Source organism: Crassostrea angulata, chromosome 7, assembly GCF_025612915.1.
Source record: "Crassostrea angulata isolate pt1a10 chromosome 7, ASM2561291v2, whole genome shotgun sequence".
Taxonomy (NCBI): Eukaryota; Metazoa; Mollusca; class Bivalvia; order Ostreida; family Ostreidae; genus Magallana; species Magallana angulata.
The window spans coordinates 28,412,335-28,439,811 of NC_069117.1; the positions used below are offsets into that span (position 1 = coordinate 28,412,335).

General features: G+C 32.2%; 2 protein-coding genes and 1 long non-coding RNA gene across 9 annotated transcripts in view; 1 reads left to right on the forward strand and 2 right to left on the reverse strand.

Annotated features, from left to right (window-relative positions):
• Positions 1-27,477, reverse strand: part of LOC128155183 (mucin-5AC-like) — a 148,572-nt gene that overhangs the window by 76,019 nt on the left and 45,076 nt on the right. The gene's annotated exons all lie outside the window — the stretch shown is intronic.
• On the forward strand, positions 994-5,270 carry LOC128155187 (uncharacterized). The gene is made up of 2 exons (XM_052816787.1): positions 994-2,063; positions 4,247-5,270. The coding sequence occupies exons 1-2, from the start codon at positions 1,574-1,576 to the stop codon at positions 5,224-5,226; spliced, it is 1,470 nt and encodes a 489-aa protein (XP_052672747.1). The 5' UTR covers positions 994-1,573; the 3' UTR covers positions 5,227-5,270.
• Positions 9,298-10,655, reverse strand: LOC128155190 (uncharacterized). Its single transcript, XR_008239554.1, has 3 exons — positions 10,345-10,655; positions 10,045-10,168; positions 9,298-9,628 (listed from the first exon to the last, which is right to left on the reverse strand). It is a non-coding gene; the product is annotated as an uncharacterized LOC128155190 (long non-coding RNA).

Sequence of the window (27,477 nt, forward strand, 5' to 3'; positions counted from 1 at the left end):
CGGCATACGCACTATTTACACATCACTGGTGACTGTCACTACGTTTGCAGATGTCGCACGTACTATTTTTTGTCGAATAAATAAAATTTTATGTTCCATAAAATGTTTTATATACAAACTTTCTTTGCTAATTAGCTATTTAATTTTTCAAATCTTCCGATTTCTGGGTATTGTTTGTATTATCTTCAAGTTTATTTTGATCGGGATCGAACTCTCGAAATCTAAAACCTTTGCCGCTCTAATTAAATTTTTTCAATACGAGGTGCAAAATTAACGCATGCAGTGAAATAAGAAAGTAAGTCTACTGATATCTTCAATTAACATGGCAGGGGTGGATCCCGAATCAACAAAAACACACGTCTGTCTCCTCGGACACTCATACATCAGAAGGCTGGCAGAATTTATGATCGTTAACCCGAATTTGCAAAACCTAAATCTAGACGATGACCGGTTTAATATCTCGGTTTGTGCCAGTGGAGGTTTACGAACATACGACCTGCATCGAATGATAAGGGACGTTACAGAGACTCCTCATATGTTTTTTTTATACAAATAGGTGGCAATGACATTGGTTTTATACCAAATAAGCAAATTGTAACCAACATTGTTTCCTTCGCCGAGTACCTGATATACGGCCTCGGGACAAGAGTGGTGATCATCGGTCAGCTTCTGCGAAGGGATCCTTCCGCGAATCCCCCGGGATACAACGAGAGTGTGACGGAAGTTAATGATCTCCTAACACAAAAAACACAGACATTGAGCAACATCTTCTACTGGAGACACAGGGGATTTTGGTTAGATATGTCCCACTTAGGCAGAGATGGCGTGCACCTCGCCAACCCTCCGCTGAGAAGCCTGAAGCCCGGGGATCCCCCCTCGCTAATGAAAAAATATTGGAGAAGCATAAGGAATGCGGTTATTGTGCATTTTTCTAGATAAGTATTATTGTATCAATATTAGATGCCAACTGGGTAAGTTTATTTCAAATTATTAAGTATGGAAATGCATTTATAATGGCCAATTGACAATTAGTGTATAATTATGGCACATCAAGTCATGCCATGTATGTTATTAACATGGGTCAATCAAGTCATGTTGTCTGAGCATCATTAATTTTACATGTTGCACAGTGTGAGGCAAGACTCCTTAGAACGTGTCGGGAAGTCTATTTATCTATTTAAAATGGTTGCCTATAGAATGTTGATGATCTTGCATCTGTGCTTGATCTTGAATTATGATCATATTTTGTGCGGCAGCGAGTTTATTTATTTAAACTTCTTGAATCCTTGTCTTTGTGCTGGGAGTCGGGAAGTCTGTTTATTTATTTAATATGGTTGCCTGAAGAATTTTATGATCTTGCATATGTGCTTGATCTGGATTTATGATCTTACCTTGTATGACAACAGGTTTATCCATAAATTAGCCTTCCGGGTTGTTTTGGGGAGTCAGGAAGTATGACAAATATAATTATTGAGCCAATATTGCCTGCCATGTCTATCTTGTATGACTTATAATTTTCGTGTTAAATATTACTGACAATGGCTGGTTATAAATTGGCAAGAACAGATTAATTATGAGATATAGAGTTGGGCTTCTTGCACCTTGCACTCTATGTATAATAAAATTCTGGGTTGCTTATTGTCTTGTCAATACACCATCTACACCATCTATTCACTTATTTTGGAACATACTGCCACCAAAGAAAAGAAAATCCTCAGCTCCTAAACCCACTCCACCAGCAAAGACATCAAAGAGATCCACTCGTCATGCGTCTACAATTGCCAGTAGTCAGACCATTGCAGATCCGAGTATGTCCATACAACCTGTCAGCCAAATCAATACAGATTTGAATCCAACCACACAACCAGTAAGCAGTGCCAGCAACCCACTCATCGACTATGACCAGTTGGCAGCAGCCATCCTCAGGCAACAACAGCAAGCAATGCCGTCTACAAGCAACCCCCCTATTGCTGATACACAACTGCAGGCGTCATCGAGTAGCAATAGTTCTATTGATTTGAATAATGCTAATCTACTCAACAACCTTCAACAGCTATTTTCAGGTGAGTCGGTGGCAGATATAGGTTCTAACACTTACTCTCCTCATCCTGTCCCATTCACAGTTGCAGATGGCATACCTCTTGGGTCAACTGTTCCGGTTCGTGTCAAAAACAAAATTTGGAATGATCAATTCATTGATCTTAAATGTTTGCTACCAACTTTCAAACAAGAAGATGTATCGATCAAAATAGAGAATAATTCAATTCAATTTAATTCTCAGCCCTTCAAACAGTCAATTATGTCTTTACATCAATGGACTTCAGCCTTTCTGATATTCATGTCCATATACACAGAAAAGTTGCCCCAGGAATCTGCCAATCTGCTAAAATACTGCTTCACAGTTAGGGAAATCGGGAGCTCCAATGGTGACAATGCCTGGATATATTACGACGAGAACTTCCGTAAGCTGCGTCAGTCACATAAGGCGCCTTGACAACTCCCCATCACAGAGTACATGGTCAAAGCTTCCACTCTCATTCATTCCTTTCGTCCCTCGTCATACACCCAGTATAGTGCAAGATCACCACGACTCTTTTGCTTTAGCTACAACAATAATAAAAAGTCCAAAAACTCGCCATGCAATTTCAAGCACATGTGCCAGCTATGCAATGGCCAGCACCCCAAAATCAACTGCAACACCGGGACAAGTCAGATAGAAACAAGGCAAACTCCAAGATTTTCAGTTCCAACAACAATAAAGCATGATGTTTTGCTTCAGGAATTGCAAGGTTATGACAAAAGTTTGGTAACATTTCTGGTTGATGGTTTCAAATTTGGATTTAGGCTTGGGTGCTCTGAATTTCAGTCAAATTCTGCTAAGAAAAATCATTCATCGGAAAGAAAAAGTCCGATGGTGGTCAGAAAAAAGTTAGACAAAGAATTAGGTCTCCATCGCATTTCTGGTCCTTATACTTCTAAACCCTTTGATAACTTTATATGCTCTCCATTGGCGCTTGTTCCCAAAAAGTCACAGGGAGAATTTAGAATAATCCATGATCTACATGTATCGTTTCCAGAAGGTAACTCAGTTAATGAACACATTCCTCGAGATAAGGCAGTTGTCCAGTATGAATCTATTGAAAATGTGATCCAGCTAATTAAGAAATTTGGGATAGGAGCACTCATGGCCAAGCTAGATATTGAAGATGGGTACAGAAACATTCCAATTCACCCCTTAGATTATCACTTCTTGGGTTTTGTGTGGAACAATCAGTATTACTTCGACAAATGTTTACCTATGGGGGCTAGTTCGGCATGTCAGTTATTTGAGAAATCAAGCACATCTTTGCAGTGGATTATGTTAAATAATTACAAGGCCTCGGGTATGTCTCATCTAATTGATGATTTCTTTTTCATAGGACCACCGTCATCTCAAAAATGTCTCTCTGACGTAAATAACTTTGAGAACTTATGTCAAAGACTTGGAGTATCCCTTAAGCAATCTAAAACTATTCTCCCGACAACTTGTTTGACCATCTATGGAATAGAAGTAGACTCAGTACATATGATAAGCAGACTACCAGAGGATAAACTTGTCAACTTGAGACAACTCCTTGCAAAGACGGTACATAGAAGAATAGTTCATTTGAAGGAATTACAGTCTTTAATCGGCTCACTCAACTTTGCTTGCCAAGTAGTCACCCCTGGCCGCGCATTTCTTAGACGCCTTATAGATTTAACGTGTCATGTATCTGACCCATTTGAGGAAATAGACTTTACATCTGAGGAGCGGGCAGATATTAAAGCCTGGCAATTGTTTATAGATAATTTTAATGGCAAATCTATCTTTCATCAAGATGAATTGCAGTCTTCACATAAGCTACATATGTACACTGATGCTTCGGGTTCCATGGGTTATGCAGCAGTCTATGGGTCAAAATGGTTTGTTGAATCGTGGTTAGATATACATGCAAATTATCACATTTCCATCAAGGAGCTTTTCCCTATTGTCCTGTTAATGGAAATTTGGGGCACACATCTCTCTAATCAAAAAATTCTCTTCTTTTCCGATAATTTAGCAGTTGTTCAAGTAGTTAATAAACAATCATGCAAAGACAGAACGTTGATGAAGCTTGTACGTCGATTAGTAGTAGCAGCAATGAAAAACAACATCTTATTCAAAGCAAAACACATTCCTGGGAAGCAAAATGTACTTGCGGATTACCTTTCCCGTTTTAAATTCCAGGAAGCCAAGAAGATTGCCCCATGGTTGGACTCAACGCCAACAGTAGTGCCAAACGAGCTGATCTACATTTAAGTCATTCAAGCCAACAGCTCCTTCAGGCATCCTTGTCCCCATCTGCGAAACAACTGTACCTCAGAAGTTGGACTCTACTACACAAATTTTGTGTTTCTAATAACCTACCTTTCTACTTTCCCTTTTCAGTAATCATTATTTGTAACTTCGTAGGTGACTTATTTACACAAGGCTTAGGCCCAGCCACGATCACTTCACATGTTTCGGCTATAAGTTATGTCCATAAATTGTATAATGTTTTCGACCCAACCCATTCCTTCATAGTTAGAAAAATTCTTAAGGGTTCCCACAATCTTTCAAAATCTGTTGACACAAGACTTCCAATTACAAAATATATTCTTATCAAATTGCTCTCTGCATTACAACACACAGTCCAAGAACATGACGTAAGAGTTTTATTGTCAGCTGTTTTTCTTCTTGCCTTCCATGCCTTCATGCGGCTAGGCGAATTGGTTCCACGGAACATCTCTTTTTACGCCAAAGTTATACAGAGACAAGATGTTCAGTTTTTGGATGATAATGCAGTGCAGATTATCCTGAGGCATGCCAAAAACTTTGCCAACAGTCAACCAATAGTATTAACACTGTCTGCAAATGCCCTCAACCGCAACTTTTGCCCAGTCCAAGCCTTGAAAACACTCACTACTGAATTTAAACACAGTTCAGGCCCACTATTTACATTTAAATCAGGGCGTCCAGTTCCTCACAGTTATGTGACAGCCCAATTAAAGCATGCAGTATCATTCATTGGCTTGGACACATCACAGTATGCAGGGCATAGTTTTCGTATTGGTGCTGCAACAGAGGCTGCAAAGAGTGGTTTGGCCGAAAATGTCATTCAGCAACTTGGTCGTTGGCATTCCAGTGCGATCAAGCGTTACATTAGAATTAATTCCTTTCAATTTTAAAACCTTGTTAGGCTATTATCATTACATATACTAGTAATCATTAAACCTTTTCTGCCACCGACTTATATTGGTAAGGGTTTAGCATATGGCTGCCCCCTCAGTAAGAAGTCATACCTAGTTATATATATATATATGGTTTATATTTAATCTACCTAGTAGATATGACAACAAGTGACTGCTCATGCAATCACTGTTTTAGGTAGCAATTTTGTATTCAGGTGTTAGATATGCAAGGTTGCAACATTGAAAAGAGTTCAGAATTTGTCTGCTCTACTTATTCGATATTTAGTCCTGACTTTAACATATCTAATTATACTGGTGCAAGGAATTATATGTGTGTATGTTAGAACATTTGAAACAGCGTAGAATTTGTCTGCATTATTCTTGTATAGGTTGTCATGACAACATCATACTTGTACATGGATTTTTTTTATGTGCAGTTTGAACATTAAAATGAGTTGAGAATGTGTCTCTAGATTACATGTAATTACATGGTCATGACCTTATCATACTTGTATAAGGAGTTATATGTGTGCAGTTGAGAACATTGAAATGAGTTTAGAATTTGTCTACTCTAATTTATGTATACATAGCATCATCATACTAGTGCATGGTTTATGCAATTTTTCTGAACTTGCCGGGTGAATTAATTCTAATTTTTCAGAGTTTCTTCCAGTCACGTCCTGAACATATCATAATGGTCTAAACCTTTAAGGGTTGTGTGATATGCTAATGTTTTTATGTGTCCATGAGTGAAATTCAGTTGTTAGTTTTTTTATTCATTGATGCATATTGTTTAGTCATGAACAACATGATAAGGTATTATACCTTTACCAAGTTGCTAAAGATTTATTGATTTTATCATATGGGTACGCATAATGTCAATTTTTTTTCTATTATTTTTTTGTTAAGCTAATAGCTTTAATTTTTCTTTATCAAATGTTTTTGGTAAATTACCTTTTCCTTGGGTGGCGCTGCATGCGTCATGCAAGAATTTAGCATGCCTTGTGGCCCTTTTTTATTAACGCCATCCTTAATTTATCATAAGACCTTATCCCAGTTATTACATTAGCTAATATGATAATTGTAATTCTACATTTCATGTGCTTTAGTTATAATTCTGTCATTTATCTGGTCAATAAATGACACAATCACTCATTGGGTAGTCAGGTTTTTTCTTCTGGAATTCATGCAACAAGAACAAGCTGCGGAAAAGGCATTCAACATTGTACTGCTTTTAGAATTCTCAGTATGAAAAAGTTGTGAATATAAATAAAATTCTATGTTCCATAAAATGTTTTATATACAAACTTTCTTTGCTAATTAGCTATTTAATTTTTCAAATCTTCCGATTTCTGGGTATTGTTTGTATTATCTTCAAGTTCATTTTGATCGGGATCGAACTCTCGAAATCTAAAACCTTTGCCGCTCTAATTAAATTTTTTCAATACGAGGTGCAAAATTAACCACCATCTCCCCTCCTCCTCCATTGTCAGGATAAAATGTATACATGTATAGTTATACATATTTGTATGTATATTTATGTGTGTAATTGTGTATATTAATGTGTGTAATTCTACATCTGTATACATATAATTATATATATGTATGCGTGCATGTATGGGTATATATATGTATGTGTATGGTTATATGTACATATCTTGTTATTCTTATGGTCTTTGTGCTATAAATTGAGTGAAATTTCAACTTTACAGGTGGTAGCCCTTTGTTATTAACGCCACCTTCTTGTTGCAAAAAATGTTATATTCATTATATAATAATAACTGGGATAAGCACTAATTGCAATTTAACATTTCTAGGCTTAAATCCTTAATTTATCATAAGACCTTATCCCAGTTATTACATTAGCTAATATGATAATTGTAATTCTACATTTCATGTGCTTTAGTTATAATTCTGTCATTTATCTGGTCAATAAATGACACAATCACTCATTGGGTAGTCAGGTTTTTTCTTCTGGAATTCATGCAACAAGAACAAGCTGCGGAAAAGGCATTCAACATTGTACTGCTTTTAGAATTCTCAGTATGAAAAAGTTGTGAATATAAAAACTATTTTCGTCCACAATCGTGCATTTTGCATCATGTTTATACCCAATAATCACTGATCCAACCCATTTTAATCGAATATTGCGGCACAGTGAGGAATATAACAAGGCATTGCATGTATTTTCCCTTCATTTTTTATTTAGCCAGTTCGCGTTACAACTTTCTATTTGTATTTAATCTATCAAAGCTCAGTAGGTACATCCAACTCCAGATACATCCATATTGTTTCAGTTATGGTTAGTATTCTTACATTATTTACACTTTTTGATGGATAATATTTCGAGTTTTATGATTTGAGAATGTTAAATTGAATGATAAGAAATGAATTTTATTAATAAGTTTAATTGTGATCGACATCACAAAGCCAAAAAAAGCTAATAAAACTTTTTTAACAATGTGCTACGCGCACCACCAATTCATCAAAAAGGCTAACAAAAAATAAAGTAATCCGTTATTATTGTTATCGGTACGGACACATTGAAATACATTAAAAGGTTACCTCTGCGAAGTCATATAACTCCAAAAGCGATAAAAAGAAACAACTGACCGATCGCAATGCACTGATTTGACGTCATACATGCACCGTATTTTTGGACGCTTATTATATACAAAGAGAGAGGCAGATAAATGATATTTATAACCTGGCAAATGCATTTTATAAATATCCGAAATACAATTTTCAAACAGTGGCTTTACTATCAAATCATATTTATTACGGGCCGCCAGAAGGCGGTCCGTTATTTGATATACATTTAGATATTGTAACTGCGTTTCTGCGGGATAGTTTTTTTTATATAGAATTATTATTTTGCCTATTTTTATGAATTTAAAAAAGTAAATTTGCATGTAGAAATATGTTGTATGCCTTTAAAAAATATTACATATTTTTGTTTTACTCGTAAATGTAAATAATATGTTTCATTTAATGGTATTTATAGACTGTCGTGTTATGTGCGTTTTTATCGAGACTATAATCTATTCGGAAAATTTTGGAGTTTTTCATTCTTTTCAAAACATCGGGTTGTAAGTGACATACTAAAGACCTGAAATACTTAAGACCTGAATGACATGAACTTTTATATAAATGATATATTTGAATTTCTATGTTCTGCGTCAAATAAAATGACTTTGTGTGTGTGTATTTATTATATTTCCATGTGAGATGTGGTAGAAAAATATCATGAAATGACATTCATATCAATTATTTACGAAAAATATGAAAGACCTGAAAATTTAAATTGACCTGAAAATTTGTGCTGACCTGATTTATTTTTAATACTTTTGAGAACCTCATGCAATTAAATAACCATAATTATCTTCATAAATTGAAGAGTGGTAAGATTTATAATTCCATTTAGGAAAAAACCAATGATGATTCATACAACAATTATATATATATATATATACTTTTTTGCGGCCCATTTGACGCTTGCGTCAATATGTTTGGCTTGTTATGCTTGTTTTTATCCAACTTGTAAGGTTTTAAGAGTGTGTAATTTTTTTATAGAGTGCCTGTACTACAAATTCAATGTGCTTGATATCGAGAAGCCTATATAAATCTACTTTTTACCAGAGCAAACACTTTACAAATCTGTTTAATCTTTTAGATACAATCTAATTCTTTATATTAAAACCTACTGTTTTAATCTATAGAATGATTTTATAAATACGTTAAACATAAAGCAGTACTCATTTCTTTGATACATGCATTTGTTCTAACAAAAGATCAGAGGGATGCGAAAGGGACATTAAACTTCTTCCTTCTTATTCTACCTACTACGTCACATCTTTCTTTTTTAACAGTAGGTAAACCAATGTAATGGTTTATAAATTAAGTATATCTTTGTTGACAAAGCTATTTATAGGTCTCCATAGAAATTACGTTGCTGTCAACGAGTGCGTAATAGGTTTGAGATGAATGGTATAAGAAGGAAAATATTGCTTTTAATATATTTGTTTTTGATGATAACATTTGTATTTATCTTTAAGGTGGATCTCTACACCAAATAAGTGTAGGAGATATTTGTTGCATGCATTTGTTACCAATACTAGGCACAGTATTCAACAATAATATACCTCAAAATACAATACACTATTTTCTAGAGAATTTTTAAAATATCAGTCTGGTTCCAGATAACCCCTTATTTATCAAATTTTTAAACATTTCTGTTTTAAAATTCTTATGAAAGTGAAATGTTATTAAGTTTAGAAATGAAAAACAAAAAAATCATGAATGAAGTTTGTATGATTTTTATTGGAATCCACATAAATATGAAACTAAAATATAAAAAAATTCTGTTAAGGCAAACTGCTGGACAAAATCCCACAAAAACCTGAAAATATAAACAATATTCGTTGGTGAATGGGATAAAGAAAAGAAATTGAAAGAAATTGAAAAATTAAAGGAAATACTTAATTATTGCAAAAATCTTGGTATGAAAGATCCTGTTTAAGAGTTGTCTTTCTTTATTTTACATGGTCTCAAATATCTTGGGATCAATTTTTTAATTAACAAAAATCACGAAGAAAAATTAAAAAAGGAACAAGTCTATGCTAAATATGTAGATATAAGATAAGTAGTGCTTATGATAATGTTTGAAGCTGAAAAATTATATTATTGATGAATGCATTATATATATTTAACTCTTCAGAACAAAATATTAGTAGTTAATTATATTATAAATTGCCTTTTACTTTTTTATATACAATAGCAATTATAAACAACAACCATACGCATATTAATACATACATTAGATGTCCATAGTGATACACATGCATGTGTGGAAATGAAAAACATGATCCTTTTCAGAATCCTCTTTCCCTCATTTTGCTTGCAAATCCGGGCTTCTACTGCTATTGCTACCTAGCTGTATCTATTTAAATCAAAATACATTAGTTTAATGTCAAAGTTTCAGTGAAAGTCTTTTACTGCAATTTTTTTTTTTTTAATTTGGGAAGTTAGGATCAATTCAAGAGATCGTACTACGGTACTTTCGTTTTATATTCATCATACGTATATAGTTTAAATGAAAATTTGACATCTGTTTACCTATATCGATAATCCGCCACATATGTATGATCGTCTGTTGCAGATGACATGACAAAAATGTATTGCCAATAGCAGCAGAGCAGGGAAACGGTATATTATTTAGAGTCCACGTTTTCCGTACAAAACAGCTGATAATCAATGTTAGTTAAAAGCTTTAAACAGGAAGAAAATTGACATATTTTCTAAGCGTTTTGGTGATATCAGTCCTATCTCGTCTCCGTAGTTAGAAGAGTTCAATTAAACGGTGTATAGCTATTTTGTACCACGACATAATGTTATCAATCCGGAACACAATGGCGTTTCGAACGGAAGTCAGACATGTTTATGACGATGTAGCCTTCCACCTTAATGTTCAAGATGTATGCAATTGTTTTAAAATATTAACAGAACTTTACAGCAAAAATAAATTTAGAAATGGCGTAACGTCTTCTTAATTTTAAACTTCGCGCTTTTGTTATATGTAAGAAGCTCATACCAACGGGTGTGATTTAAATTTTATTTTTATTTTTTATATATGTAATTCACAAAAAAGGAATGCACACTCATACAATTTTTCTATTTTTTTTATTATCTTCAACTCGCGTGTCCATCTTGTCACTGCATTATTTTCATATTTTAAATCACGATAAGTCATATACAAGTTCAAGTGCCGCAGATTCCAACAAATGAATTGTTTTCCATAATACACGATCTAAATAATCTTTTTGATAAAATATTCATCTAAAATACGTATGATCAAAATCAGGAGTGTATAGAAGTATGACAAAAGCACCATTTTCAACATGTATCATATCTCTATTATTGCTCATAGTAAAAACTAAAGCAACCCAACTGTCACAAATAATTTTTGAAAATCATTTGAGTAGACCCGTATAGGCAACTAAATAAAATGAATGTAGTTGTGATTCGAGCAATACATTTTCATATCTTTGTTTGAATGTCCCCTTTAAATAAAAATGTTAGATCGGAGTAACGTGTTAAGCACATACATTTTAATCCTTCCATTTAATTAAAAAAGATGTACATTTTATGCACTTTGGGCAAGGCTAGCTACCCTTTTTTACAAACATAATCACAAGTTTTCTTCTGAAAGCATGGTCAATGAATCCATATTTAAAAGGATTAACAATTGCATTTGCAAAATAAAGAACGCACATCGCCATGTAAACATTTTCACGCTGTCTTTCCCCAAAATGAGGATACCCATTTCCTTCTTCAAAATAAGAAAAGGGGGTATAAAAACCATCAACATGCACACTTATAAAGTGAAAAACATCAACTTGAAACGGTGCGACCATGAAGAGTTCTGTCTTCGAATCTTTTTAGCGCTCGGTTGCTTTGAATTTGCTCCAACTTCCGTTTCAGTGGTTACTATGTTAGATTATTTTGTCTGCGGTATTTTTCAAAGATGTGAATTGCTATTAAAACGTAGGACACAGTAATGACAAGTTGCTGTCCTTTAAAAAAGGACTACAATACGTGGACCATTTGCATGTGTTTCCAACAAAAACGTGAAAGCCTTAAGATTATCAGAGATTCCACCGACTCTAGCCCTCTGCGTTTAACCACTTTTAACCACTAAATTTGTACGGTGTATTACGTATACATGTATGTATAGCCCTGACTTTTTATCTCAGAATTTTAAAGATTCATACTTCTAAAATAATTATGATCTATCTATGAATGAAGTTTGCATGTATAGTTCAGGCATTCAGTGAATTCTACTATTTGCGCTCACATTACGATTCGCACTACTTTGTTAACTATGCAGTGACAGCTTTCATATTTTAATGCATTTTTCTTGAGATTTAAAGTTTCATACAGTGACATAATTATTCAATTATACTTAAATGCTTAAAAAAATTTAATCGGGAAGTTCTCTAGCCTCGCCTACTATAAAAGTAAAGTTAAGTTACATGTGTATTCGAAAAACAACAAAACATTGCAAGTTATGCTAGTTGATGCATGTTGTAGTTTCGGCATAACATTAACTTATTTCATAATACTGATAGTTCATATCACATGCCAATCAACGTATACTTTGTTTTTGTACTGTTAACCGACAACTTTACAATTACAGCGCCTTTGAACTTATGTGTGCATATGGCACGGAATCCCGATCCCGATTCAGATAAACGTGAGCAGGAACCAGGCTAGCTCATGCGCAGGTTGAATTTCCCCTTAGCATCCGGTTTAACCTCGCTTATATATTTTCTGCGTGGACCTCAGGGTCCACGCAATAAACATACACGTTCCATGTAAAACTGCAGTGAATATCAAATTTCCTTTATCCAGCGCTTGGGCTGCGTTATTAATTTCCTTGCACATGCACCTAGTGATGTTGTCTTTGTAAACTTCAACAGTTCCGAAAACGAAAAGTGTGGGAATATATGAGATAAAAGAAAGTATTCCTGTACAAATAATGAAAATCCGTAATCGTGAAGTCGTAATTTGACATTTCATGATCTGGCCAATTTGATGGAATCTGGTTACTGCGATCGCTGTCATTATCATTATTGAGTGAGTAACAATTACTCGAATTGAATAATAGAAAAATTTACATACCCAGGAATTTGGGAACGTTACGAAATGTGTAAGTTGTAGTATATGATACACAGCACTAAATGAAACACACATTAAGACTACAGTTGCCAAGATCGGTATGAAAAAACGACCGTTTCCTTTGTTTTTTAATCCTTTTTGGTATACACAAATAACAGTTACGTTGTCAATGACTCCGACAATAAGTCCAATAACAACAAGGATTGTGTTTGGTAAAAACAGTTCATTATAATAAGTATTCCAGCTGCCAAGTGAAAACATGCTTCTTGAAGAATGAACAAAAACTTTCATATGAATTGCATTTTACCGTGAATGAAAACGATTAGACGATATTTACAATATTTTGAACTTTCAATCATGTAACTTTAATTTATATATATATGTATGAATGCCAAACCAACCAAATTTTAGGGGGGGGGGGGTCAATGGAATGAAAAGTCTGAAAAATAAGCATGCTGGGTTGGACCTGTTCAAGGATTATTTAACCTGTATATGTACTCTTGAAATATACTTCTATTTCCTTAAATGTTAAACATCATCTCAAAAGCTACCACATCAATATTGGGGAAATGATTGTTGTTTCTATACTTTGATCATTTAAAAACACTATGTCCTTAGATAAATCACTCACTAATTAAGTTTTTTTTTTTAATGTTATTAAATTTGTATACATATAAGATTCACAAGCTTCAGACGTTAAAAACAAGGGCACAGATATTTTGCATTTTTTAAAATGACAATCATCACACACATTTAAAATGATATCATTGGTTTGTCATTCGACTATCAATCAAATTAATCTAACCAGAGTATTATTGAAGGAGGAAGAATATAAAATCCATTTGACTATTAATCATAAAGTGAAGGTTGATTCAGGTTCCACAATTCCTGATAATCACCATTGTCCATTGCCGGGTATTATCCACCATTTGGAAATATGCAGGTGTTTTCATATCTGTTTTCTTTGCTGTCCTGTTCATCCCATTGTTTATCCACATATTGCTGTTTTTCTTTCTGCTGATGAAAATTTTATAACTCCGAATATTTGAATATGATTTTTTTATTAAATGAATTTTAATTTATATTGGACAAAAATTAATCATAGATTCGGTGGTAACATTCATCACAAAACGGTCCTTTTTATACATCAATAAATGTAAAAGTCTTGTCGGCAATGTTACAGCGACATCTGTGGACTCAGTAAAAAACAAGTCTTTACAAATATACAATAAGTCGCATGTATATATTAAAGTCTTCATTCAAATGAACAGTGTATGTTTCAGTATTTATTAATATGGACGTTACTTTATTAACACAATAAAATATTTTCTGTTTGTATAAATTTGCACAAAACAAATATTCAGATTATCTGAATAGGGAATACATGTTTAAATATAGACGGTTACACAGTAAATAGTAGTCCTATAAATATACAAGACGATTGCATTCAGAATGACAATATCAAATATTTCAGTATTCATATGTATAAATACTGTTTTGTTACAAACAATATGATATTTTCTGTGTTATTTTTTTTGTTATTGTACGCAACAAAATGATAACGTTGTCTAAACCCTGATAATTAATAAAATAAGAATATTAAAAAGTGAGTTTATGTATATGTTTCTTCATTCCATTTTGTTTAAGTGGAGTTTAGAATATTGATTGTTTAATTTTCAAGTCCTGTTGCCGATAAAGATTGTTTAAAATTATCCAGAATTCGAGCCCGGCAAATTTTCTAATAAGTTGGTCATCGTACTGAATTCAAAACAAAATTCATCGAGTGTTGACATTGAATGTTGGAGAGATAAGCGCTGGTTTTTAAAGTATGTTTAACATTTAAAAATAAAATATAAAATTTCATGATTTTGTGAACATTTTTTTTCTTCACCTTCAAAATCTTTTGTTTTGCATACATGAAAATGCATAAACATGATGCAACAAAAGATGACGATATAATTACCGGTCAAATGAATTCTTTTCCATGGTGATATTATCCTTCCTCACGTTAGATTTTAAAATTTAAGCCCTCCGTGTAGTTTTGTTTGGCTGCAACAACCATGTTTCTTTTCCTTTTTCAGATCAGAATGAAGTTATATCTATATTGAAAGAGGTATATAAACATTATTTTTGTTATCTATTCTTGATATCAGTTACACCTACACTTCATATGCTGCTTCCAAAACAAGTAGTTGTTATTTGAAAGTATTATAAAAACTAAAAGTAAAATGAAAAGAGTTTGTTTTTATCTTAAATTCAGATCACTTTTATGGTAAAAAAAATCAGAACATTGTTTATGTTGAAAATATGAAACAGAATTACTCAAATGTTGTCAATAACAATTATTTTGATAGTTAAGAAATTCATACTTACAGTTAAATGGCTAAAAATTAATCATGATTTTCAAAAAAAAAAAATGATTGCATTTACGTTATAAAGCCTTTAAGATAAGTTAAAAACGGTTGCAAATACAATATCATAATTATTTTGCATATTAACAAAATAATGGAAGACAAATATATAATTCAGAGTTTTGTACACAACATCATTTTTAAAAAAAGTATTTGTATTACAAGTTTAAAAAAAATGCGGCATTCAAACTCAAGATCTGCTGAAAAGTTGAAAATATTAAAACATGAAAAGCAGCCAACAAATTTCATGAATGCAAAAAGCATTTTTGAAAATCTGAGTAGAAACGTTGAGTGTATTATTTCAGGGACACAAATTCACAATCTTTCACACATACATATGCAACAATGTATACATTTTTTTAAAGCGTTTAAGCAATAATAAGATAAGTGTGAAATTACTTCACGTTTTTTAAGTTTGAAATAAATCAAAACTTGAATATTCAAAATGATTTATATTAAGTTTGTTTGCAATTATAATATTATCAATTTATTAAATATATCATATACATAAAAAGGTGGTGTTTTCCGTAGAAATATATATTAATTACAATTGTATTACAACCTGTTTCACAAGTCGATCCTGTGTATCCTTGAATGCAGCCTAGACATGTTCCATCCACGACGTCACACCGTCCATCCAAACAGTTCTGATGGCAAGATGTAGAACAGTTATCTCCGTAGTAGCTTGCATTCGGACAAACTGTAAATAAGAGCATCGAAGGAAAAGGAATGATTCTTTTTTTGCAATAAGTATTAATAATAAAAAAGAAAGAAAAACTCATAGTATATTTATCTAAAATGAAGTAAGAATTGGAACTATGGATTGCATAAACTTAAAAAAGTTACATTTACTATGACAGAAGTATGAACGAGTCTTTCGCAAACAAGTATTTAGCTGTGTAATAAAAATTCTATACTTAAGGAAGGAGTCTTTTATGGTTTTCGACATTTCAAACGTAAAAATGATTAATTGTTCATTAAATCAAGATGAAAGGAAATTATAATAGAATATTTTTCTTTCTTTTTTATTATCGTAAAACTTGGCATAGAAAAAGTAATCAAAGTTTAGAATCTAACAAGGACTATATTTTTGGCGTAATATTGGCGTAGGAAAATATCACATATTGCGCAATTCAGAATTGCTGCAGATTAATGAGTCTGGTTTAGCATTTTAAAAACAATAACATTAATGTTGGATTTTTTCACTAATGTAAACTAATGATATGATACTTGGGTTTCAGAATATTTGTTTAAAATATGATTTGCCTACGCAGTGCAGATAAGGCTACACATCGCTCTGATATGCTAATGAAGGGATAATGAGATGTGACGTCATAATACATGCCCCGCATCTGTATTTCCATATACAGTGGTAGCAACGTTATTGTTGACAAACGACACGCACGATTCTGATACACGAACGATCACGCACGATACACGAACGATCACGCACGATACACGGACGATCACTAACTTATTGAATCTTCACGATACACGAACAAAAACGATAAACCACGCAACCGAACGATTCTACACCATTAAACACGCAAAATCAAAATTAATTTTTAAGATTAGAATTATGGAAACGTATTACTTTAATTTGTATTGCTTTATATTTGTGTGTTATTGACAAGCGGCATGTACTTTAGTCATGCAATGTTTTGTATTTTACGAGTTAACACTTTTACACATCCATACACAAATATAAAGGATTCACTCACAAATTAATATTTTGTCTCCATAACAAATATTAACTTCAATTATAAGTTAAAGAAAATTACGTGTAATTGAAATGAAGATAATGCATGAACTACACGAAATTATTTACATACAAGTTGACTGTTTATGTAATTTAATTCTCTTACGTACGATTTAATTATGCGTGATACAGGTAAATTTGTTACCTTGTTCCATAGAATTTCCATTTTTCACATCCAATATTTTCATAATGTACAGTAAATATTTGATTTATTTCTATTTATTCTAAATTTTAAAGCGTCTAAATAAATTTTATTGCAAACAAATTTGTATACAATCTACTAGATAATAATGCGTATCGTATTCTAATTTGAAAGAAAAACGTTGGGAATAATCGTTTAGTTTAAAACGGGGAATTGGTAAGCTTAGCCGCTTTCATTCAACGTGTCGCGTTTGCTAATATGATTGAAATTATTTGTCAAGACACAATTGATGCTTGATATAGGCTGATTGTAAAATTAAGCAAAACTAACTCGACCGAACAAAGGATTGAATGAGCTATAGAAATAAAAAAATGTATTTAAGGACGAAAGAGAGAATGAATGTTAACAACTGCCAATGTTTTTATATAATAAAAAGTTTTAAATTCACATTGTTTTACAAAAACGACTAGTCTTTGTTTGAAGAATAAATCCTGGCATTCCGTAAAAAAAGTTACAAAACGAAAAAACCGCACGATCACGCACGAACATGCACGGTAAAAAACGCAAACCAATTTTCCTGATACACGCACGATCCCGCACGTTACACGAACGATCACCCACGTTACACGAACGATTTAACACGATTGGCTTGTCAACAATAACGTTGTTACCACTGTATGGAAAATACACCGAAACCATAGTTATGGCAAAATATACGGTTGATTTAATACTTCATGGGAAAACCTATAACAACGAATCACACATATGTGTATATATAAATTTACAACAACGAGAATATACGAAGAATTTCTATAACACATCTGTCGTATTGGTGTGAATCTGCGTCCCGAAAGCGCTCGTCAGACGCTGTATTAATTGATGTAAACACGTGTAGCTGGTGTTCCCGATGGTAACGATCTTTTGATGATTTATCAGGTATGTAGAATAGATATACAGTGTATTTGTAATAGACCAGATAAATAAGTAACTATTTTACTGTGTTTTTATACAGTAGATGAATTTCTGATCAACTTATTGTGTTGTTTCGTTCAAAACACGAGAAGAGACTGCATTGTTTACATTTATACTGTACAATGTACATGTAGTCGCTCCGTTAAATTGTTACTCATTTTCTTCAGAAAGTTCAATCGACACGATCGAATCAGTTCATAGCATTTGTACAGACAATACTGTAGCTTTACACTACACTCAGTCTGACTACATGCAGTTGTTTGTATGTAAACAAAGTGAGACTGTGAAAACAGCTGATCTGGTTTCCTGAAAATCAGTACAGTACAGGCTAAAGGATTATATACAGCTGATTTGATTTTCTGAAAATTAGTTGACCCGTTCATAAACAGCTGATCAATGTTTCTTCTGTGTTGAAAATTCTTCTATGACAGTTTATTTATTTATTAATTTTTTTACACATTATATTCATCCAATTGATATAAAATGTCCATGCACATTAATTATCATTACTAGCTTTTTATACCACTCAGAACATAACACTGTCTGAAATCTTATAATAAACAAATATAATTGAATTTCATGTGACATCCCCCTGCGAGATGAAATTCATGATTTTAAGAACTTTAATGAACCGTTCATGAAGTTTCATGATGTATTCATGACTGGTTCATAACTGGTTCATAAAGGTGGTTCATGAATTTTATTCATGAATATATTCTTAAAATGTAATTCATGAACAAATTATGAATATACAAGAATACAGGAAATTGACCTGGTATTCAATAGTTCTAGGTATTGAACATTCATGAATTTTCATGAAGTTCTAATTTACGAAATATATAATTAATTACAAATACTTTTATAAATAACATAGTTTACTCTATATTCAGAACACTTAATCTTTTTTTAAAAAAAATGATACATCTTAAAATATTAATATTAAAACACAGTCTTCATGAACATTCATGAATATTCATGCAAACACCTATATAAATGTGGCATCTTTAATTTTGAAAAAGAAAAATGTGATATATTATAGTTACTTTATTTATTCAATTCTAAGAAACATGTAAATTCATTGACAACAGCGAAGGTCTCAGACATCATGATCAAATGGTCATTACTAGATCCTAAATTTGACGCTTAATTTCTTCATTGTTCAATTTATATTTTTTTTAATGACATAATTTATTAGTAAATAATCAGTCTTTGCAGATGATACATTATGGCAATTTTATGTTGCTAAAAATCTTGTAAACTAAGCTGAAAAAGTGAATTAAATTAAAACTTTGCATATTTCTTTGGAAAAAAGATTTAGTATACGTTGAATTCTAACTTGTTTGAAGTACATTGTATATCAAGTTTATTAAAGACGTTGTAGGTTGTCAGTCTATCATAGAAGCATAAATACACACAAGACGAAGTGCGTCTGTTCCTGGGAGAACGACAGAGAAAATGTTCCGAGCACATTCGGTTGAAATTTGGACCCCGTCGAGTTTAGAACCTTTGCGGTTTCTTTGTAAAAGGCATTACTGTTGCACACATTTGAAAGCGATTCATTCTAAGAAGTTACAAATCCGTTATGTAAATATTCCGTTGAGAACTTCCAACAATTCATTTATGATTAGCTGTTTAAACTCAGACAACTAACGTTTTTTTTTTACACTCCGAGTTTCGTAGAGTCCGCCATTGTTTATGAGGTGAAATGTCGATTCGCCTCCGTTACAAAAACACACTGAACTTCAATTTGTCAATTAACTTAATGATAAGCAATAATGAAAATATTGCTTTAAAACATTAATGCAATTGCAAATTATAGAAATATTGTATGAAAGAATATTTAATTGAGTGTAAATTATTTTTTAAGTTCCAAAACCTTGAGGGTTCAAAAACGAAGGGGGTTGAAGTTTAACAGACACAACTTGTGTAAACCGAACGATATTAAATCGTACGTTTCTTCAATCTCTGAAAATATAATAATGAAAACTGAAGCATTTTATAATTAGTTTCATTTAAAGATATTTTTTGATTATTATTAACATATGTTAAAAAAAATTATTTAACTAAATGAAAGAGTCTCAGAATACACAGTCAGCGAGTTGTTTTGATTCTATTAGGCTACGTCACTTCCGCCCAGTGATTACGCGTTTTGAATGAAAGCAGACGGATCTTCAACATGAGCGATGGATTAATTAAGCATGGAACATGCAAGAAGATAATGCAGCAGATGTAGTTCAAAGTAATGGTATTAAAGGTAATATAGTATGTATACATGTATATTGAAATAACTTTTATGAGGGAGTCAAAACGTAAGATTAAGTTTTGTTCATTTTTTCAAACATTTCAAAATGGCGGTTTTTAATTTGTAGTGAAATTCTTTTTTGACTAACTTATAAGTTTTAACTACATAATTGATAATAAATTACACATTTGATATACCTAAATCGGTGCAATTACAAGGTAAAGTTATATGCTGATGTCATTTGAGTTAATACAAATTTTTTTTACTCTAGAATTATGCAGTGAAACCAGAACATTGGACAGCTCTAAAGATAGTGATAATTGAACTTAAATTTCAGTAAGTAATAAATAAATGCTAATGCAAATAATTGAAAATTTCTAATAGAATGGCCAGTATCATTTACAAATTTGAAAACAGTTATAGTTTCATCGTAAAAAGTTAAAGAAGTATTTTATTCGAGTATATAGATACATTGAAATGGATTGAACAGCAGGCATAATGCCTATTTATGTTTTCTCCTGAATTTTTCATCGTTTCATCTTGAGTTGTTTTATTTTTCTGCAATATCACTTTTTCTAGGGTAGGCACTCTCATTCTTAAGCTCTAGTGCAATTTCAGCATTATCATTTGATAAAAATATTTGAAATAAGAATTAAATGAGATGATTGAATGATTAGTTGATGTTCCAAATGTTTTAAACGACATGTCATAATTATACTGCAATTTATCATATTATTTTTGTACAGTACAGAGGTACAACTCTTCTGCCACCGAAGGGGCTATATGTGAAGCCTGAAGAATTGCCACCAAGAAGTATTGTCACCAAGACACTCTGGGTTTGTAGAAAATAATCATTTAAAGGATGGAGCATTTTACCTACCATGCAGTAAATGCACATTGCAATATATGGAATACAAGTGAAACCAACATGAGCAGAGGCAAGGAAGATGCAACAAAGGAAGATTTCATAAAGAACATATTGATAGTTATCAACTAGTAATCATATTTTAATGTCGCTTATATTTCAAATCATTGCATATTGGTTTGTCAATTCTAATATTGTAACATGCCTTTAAAGCTAATGGGTTAGAATTGATATCATTACCTGTTGTTTTTTAAAACAACTTTATCAAACTTGCTGATTATTTAAAGTGATAGTCAGTACATAAGAATTATGTGATACTTAAGATATTGTCTCATTAATTCTTCAATTTATTATAATAAAGTATGTTATATTTGATTTTTAGGAGATTTTACCTTTTTATATACAAAATGTAGAAGGTAAGAATTTTCATGAATAGTTCATGAATTTTATTTATGAATTATTCATGAATAAAATTCATAATGATATTCATGAACAGTTCATGAAGATTCATTAAACTTATTCATGAACAGTTCATGAAGATCCGATGAACTTATTATTGGACATTCATCAAATGATGAAGCTTCATGAATATAACTGTTCATGAATTATTCATGAAAAATTATATTCATGAATATTCATCAACATTTTTTCATGAACAAAAATTCATGACTTTAAAATGTCCAATAATAAGTTCATGGGATCCTCATGAACTGTTCATGAACATTTCATGAATATAATTCATGAATCATTCATGGGAAAATCATGAATTGTTCATGATCATCTCGCAGGGGTCACTTCATCGGATTTCTCTATATGAGGAATCTATATATGGACATGGTATGTTTGTTTAGAATGTGCATGTGAAACTTTAAAATAATAGTTAAAGTGTTTGTCATTTTACCCATTCATGCAAATATTAGACCTCTAATGCTCAAATTGCAAACTACATGACATGTAGTCCTATGTATGTGTGTACATGTGTTTAATTTTAAAATGATTAAATTTTAAACTTATGTTATTTTAAACCTACATCCATCATTAAAAATTGCTCATCCACATTGAACATATCAACATTACATGGTATGATTTCACTGTAACTGCACTAGCTTGATAGAAATCTTGTATACCTAAATCATTAATATGAGAGAGAGAGAGAGAGAGAGAGAGAGAGAGAGAGAGAGAGAAGTGTACTGTTAAGGTTTTGTCGAGTAAAATAAAGGGGCCACAGTAATCTTACACATAACAGGGGTGAAGGTGTCGATCATCAAAAAACTGTTTTAAAGCTGTATTTGAACAAGTGCAAATCTTAACAGAGTGAAATGTTTATCAAGATAAATAAATTCCATTGTTTGTCAAATTGTAGAAAATAATTCTTCCATTTTAATCTCTCAGTCATTTTGATTACATGTTAAACTCACAGAAAAATCATTTTCATTTCAGCTGGTATCTGCTATGTTTTGGGATTTGCATAAATGCTGTTCTTATTGGGGACAAGTTACAAACACTCTTATCCTGGGAATATAAAATATGAAAATGATGAAAATAAAAGCATGGACTTAAAGAATGGGAAGACTGTGCTTTTGGAGAAATAAGAGGAGTCAAACTAAGGAGTCATACAATAAACACATTGACATCATATCATACATAAAAGAAATTGAAATTGTTGAGTGTGCATGCATATATGGGTACATCAATTATAAAATATCATTATTTTATATCATTATTATTCTTTCAGAAAGTAATTTATGTTTTTAGTATAAATGAATAAAACAAATAAGCCAAGTATAATTGTTTTTATATTCATAATTTTTTTAAGAAATGGAGGAGAGGAGACATTTACCTAAGTCAGCTATATTAAATTGCTATATGCTGTTTGCATGCATTAAGGATATAAAGGGGTGGGGGAGAGTGTCTTCATCCCCTCGCATAAGATTAAGTTCAGAATTATTTAAATTTTATATATTCATGTGAACCAAAAATGGCTTTTGATTGCCTACTTGCAGGATTTACACACCCTCTTTTATTCTCGGTAATAAGAAATATGCAATTGGAATGTAATAAATTTTGTGACTGAATCAATATATATGCACCTCCCCCCCCCCCAAAAAAAAAAAGAAAAAAAAAGAAAATGAGTATAACCTTAAAATTATTCTTCATGTGTATATATAGCCCCTCTCCCCTGGATAATTCTACTTTAATTCACACTTCACATAGTAATATGGCTTGGTCTCTGGCCACCTGCAAATAAATTCCTTGAACCACCCCTCCCCCTGGAAAATGTTTCAAGACAACAGTGTTGTATATAAACATTGAGTCATAAGGCACATGCATGCACCTGACATGAAATATTCTTATAATCAAAACATACCCCTGACCATATTGTACAGTGAGGTAGGGTTTTTTTAATATTATGAGAAAAATTTAAATCATGTTATATGTCTGTCTTATTATAGAGGGGCTTCTCCCAACCCAGCCTACCCTTCAGATAATATTTGCACAATTAGGTCTCATATATTTTTCTTTCCTTCCCTCAAAAATTAAGAAACTACTAACTCCGCGCATGCAGTAACCTAAAATATGATGCACAACTGTTTTTGTTTACGTCTATGATTACAACAGAGGAAATGCGGGTGATTCATAGTAACCATACTGTCCCTTTTTATAAAGATAAAACAGAAACACTATGTTTAAATAATCATTTGCATAATGTACTGATGAAATCTATCTCAAAATAAATTCGGATTAGACGATACAATGACACCGCGCCTATTTCAGAAGAGTTACCGCTTACAGAGTTATCTCCCTTTTTGGGATCATTTGTGCGTTTGGAATGTGTATTGATTTGAGAGACCTGACTGACTGTCAAATTAAATGCAAAAAGACAAGGGCAAGGCGGCTATAGATATTATTGAACTTGGTATGATTTTCTTCCTTTTTTCGTGTTCTTAATGAAAACTGATGCTCATTTGTTGAGAAATGAAGGTTTAATTTGTAATTTTAATCGAAATGTACAAGAACGCGCTATTTTTGCAACAAGAAGCCAGTTTTCCTAGGAATTTGCATAATAAACGAATTTTACAACTGAATGAGCATTGATTTCTAAGATGTATATATAATTTTGAATAAGTAGGCGTATTACTTACTCCAAACTTTGTTTGTTTTGCCCTTGTCTTTTTTGTCACAAATTAGCATTGACGTTTCTTGTCTTAAAGATGCCCACGTGACACTGAAAAGTCACGTGACAGTCAAATTAAGACATGGTCAAGTTAAAGTGACCCATATCTTTGCAAAATCAGTCAAAAAATAGTTTTAAAAAATATATCATGCAGAAAAAATAAAGCTTAAACATACGACCCCCTTTTACTGCTGTTTGAAAGCAAATTGTTGCCTTAACTGTCCTGCGTATCAAACTACATTTTTGTAGGCTTTTTAAAGTGCCCTTCTATACACTGATTTTTGTGAAAAAATCACTAAAATCAGTTTTTTTCTCTTATTAAATGGTCAATATATTAGCTTTTCTGTCAATTTATATCTTTCTATAAAGTCTTTATTATACATAAAAATCATAAATATTTTATTATTGGAAGCATGAAAAAATAATAAAAATTCCCTCAAAATTTAAGAAAATTAGAGGATATGCGGGCTAAGCAATATCAGTTTTAGTATAAATAGTTATTCAAATTTAGTAGTTTAAGCTGATAGACATTCTAATGTTCTATTATTTCATTGAAGAATAGAATCTTCATATCTTAAATAAATGACTACAGAACTACAAAGAGCTAAACTTGTTTTTACGTTGAGGAAAAGGTAGTGACCTTGACCTGCTCTTATGCGAAAACAAAAAGGTCAAATTTGATAAAACTGATAGAATCATTTTGTAATATGATCCGTTTGACTCTGTCAAAATTTCATGAATTTCTTATTATAAGAAGTATGTTTGATAACGAGAAGACTCCTTCCTTAAGTCACAATAAAAGTAACATAGTGAAAGTATTTCTTCGTATAATGCTCCTTGATAAGAAAAAATGTTATTATTCTTCAAGAGAATAAATGTGCCTCGAAGATATTAATTTTATAACTACAACGTTACTTCCATTTTTAAGTTATGTCAATTTTTAAATTTTAAAAAAGTGATTTTGTCCAGGACGTTTTTCCAAAACGCTTAAAGATAGAGACTTGGAATTTTCTGCGTTGAAGCATTTATCATTTTGTTTTGGACATAAGGCTGGAATTTAGTTTCCGTCGCTTTCGGTCCAAACCGGAAGTGTTTTAAAATTTTCGAATTTTTCGTTTGAATTTTAAATGTTTATTTATTTTGTAGGGTTGGTTATGCTAAATACGAAATTGAAATCCGTTTGAAAATCGGACGATGCATTACAGAGTTATTGGGGTTTAAAAATTGATTTTTCCGGAAATTTTGATTCCGCGTCCTTGGTTTAAAAAAGCGTAATGTTCAAAGTAAAACTAACTCGTACCAAAAATAATTGTTAAGTCGTACTTGAACACATTCGGATTTTTTTGTTAAGTTGTTAGTGAAATCGGATAGGTTTTTGTGAAGTCGTACTTAAAACCACTCGTATTTTGTTAAGTCTTACCAGGAATAATTCGACTTTTTTTCATCTTTTTATTTGAGTTAATCTTGTTATTGGTTTAAGAGCTCTGCTTCTTACAGGAACTTCCAGCTTTACTGCCGACATTAACGGAAGACCCACTCGTTGCTTTGCAACAAGCTTTGCTCTAGTTCCCTATTATTGTCCACGAAGGTTCTCATAAACTTAAAAAGATATTGAGTTCAAAATTTTAGGAATGGTAGATAAAAGATTGTAGATATGTAATTGGGCTTTTATAATTTTTCAGCGCAAAAAGCGACGAAGCTCGGTAGGGCTCAAAAATGAAATAAAAAAGCGTTGTGATTTTGCATGGTTTTCTTAGTTTTTCTTTTTTTTCCGGAATTATTTTGTAAAGACATGTAGAACAGAAAAAATGTATGTTTAAGGTTAGACGACACGTTCCTAAATTTTAGATAACTTTTTCCAGGAATTTGTTAATGGTTTAAAACTACTTTGACAAGCTTTCTTGCAAAACATTAGGGTACCTAACCAGGCATTTCTGCAAAATACTAGAGTATGCAATATCCTATATAATCTTCTTGAAAATACACTTGAATTGCTGATATAAAAATAAATACATCTACAGCACAGCGAAACTCACTAAATTAGAATTATATCTCCGCCGGGACGGGGCTTTGAACTCACGACCTCGCTTCTGGCTGTGAGCGGCCACGGTTCTAACCACTCGACCCTGTACACATATAACCAAATTCAAGTAAATTTTGCATCATTTTTAAAGTAATTATAAAATTAATATTTTTTATTGGAACTCTTCATTACGAGGAGATACAAAAAAGATTCTCGAGGAACGTGTCGTCTGACCTTTAATGATCTTTCATTTGACATCAGGAAAAAGGGGCTGGTCCCTCAGGTTAGGGATCTAGACTTCTTGAAAGTTATCCCTTTATAACTCAAAAGCGGTTAAGATTTCGATATGGCTGTCGCTGCAAAAGTTGTTCATTATGATCTTATTAATGTCGTGACAATAATATTTTGTTCCGATATTGCGTAATATGAGTGTACAAATTCGACTTGTTACTATGTATTTGTGTTTTATTTGGCAAATAAACGTTTGTGCGTATAACGGACATAAAGGGTACCAGTTTACATACGGAAAGACAAAGTGTTAACATTTTAGTTATTTCTAGTGAAACACATTATGGATAAAAGAACTAATTCTTTGCAATGCCTTTGAGTCGCTTTTTAAAAATTTAAACTGGATTCGGAGCTGTGTATGTGAACACCCTTGCCCGCGACCGAGGAAATAGGTCGCGGCTCGACTAGCGAGCGGTCTGCCGTTATCTAATACACAAGATTTGCGTTCTGCTGTAATGCACACACGTGTTTATTTATGTAGCTTAATTCAAACACAAACGTTCCGATTTTATTAGTAAATAAAAAAAGATTATACTTTTACATACTATCATAGAAAGTGTACCAGGTTACATGCGGAAAGTGTTTAAACAGTTTAATTCTAATCTAAGGAAACTCAATATGGATAACAGAATTGCTTCTATGCAATCCATTTGAGTCGCATTTAAAATCTAGCTGGATTCTGCGCTGCGTGTAT

Excerpts from the sequence above, each read along its gene's own strand:
- LOC128155187 (XM_052816787.1), top strand. The coding sequence starts at position 1,574 with ATGAGATATAGAGTTGGGCTTCTTGCACCTTGCACTCTATGTATAATA. Across the intron at positions 2,064-4,246 it reads CCTTCAACAGCTATTTTCAG|GAAGCCAAGAAGATTGCCCC; the intron begins GTGAGTCGGTGG and ends TTTAAATTCCAG.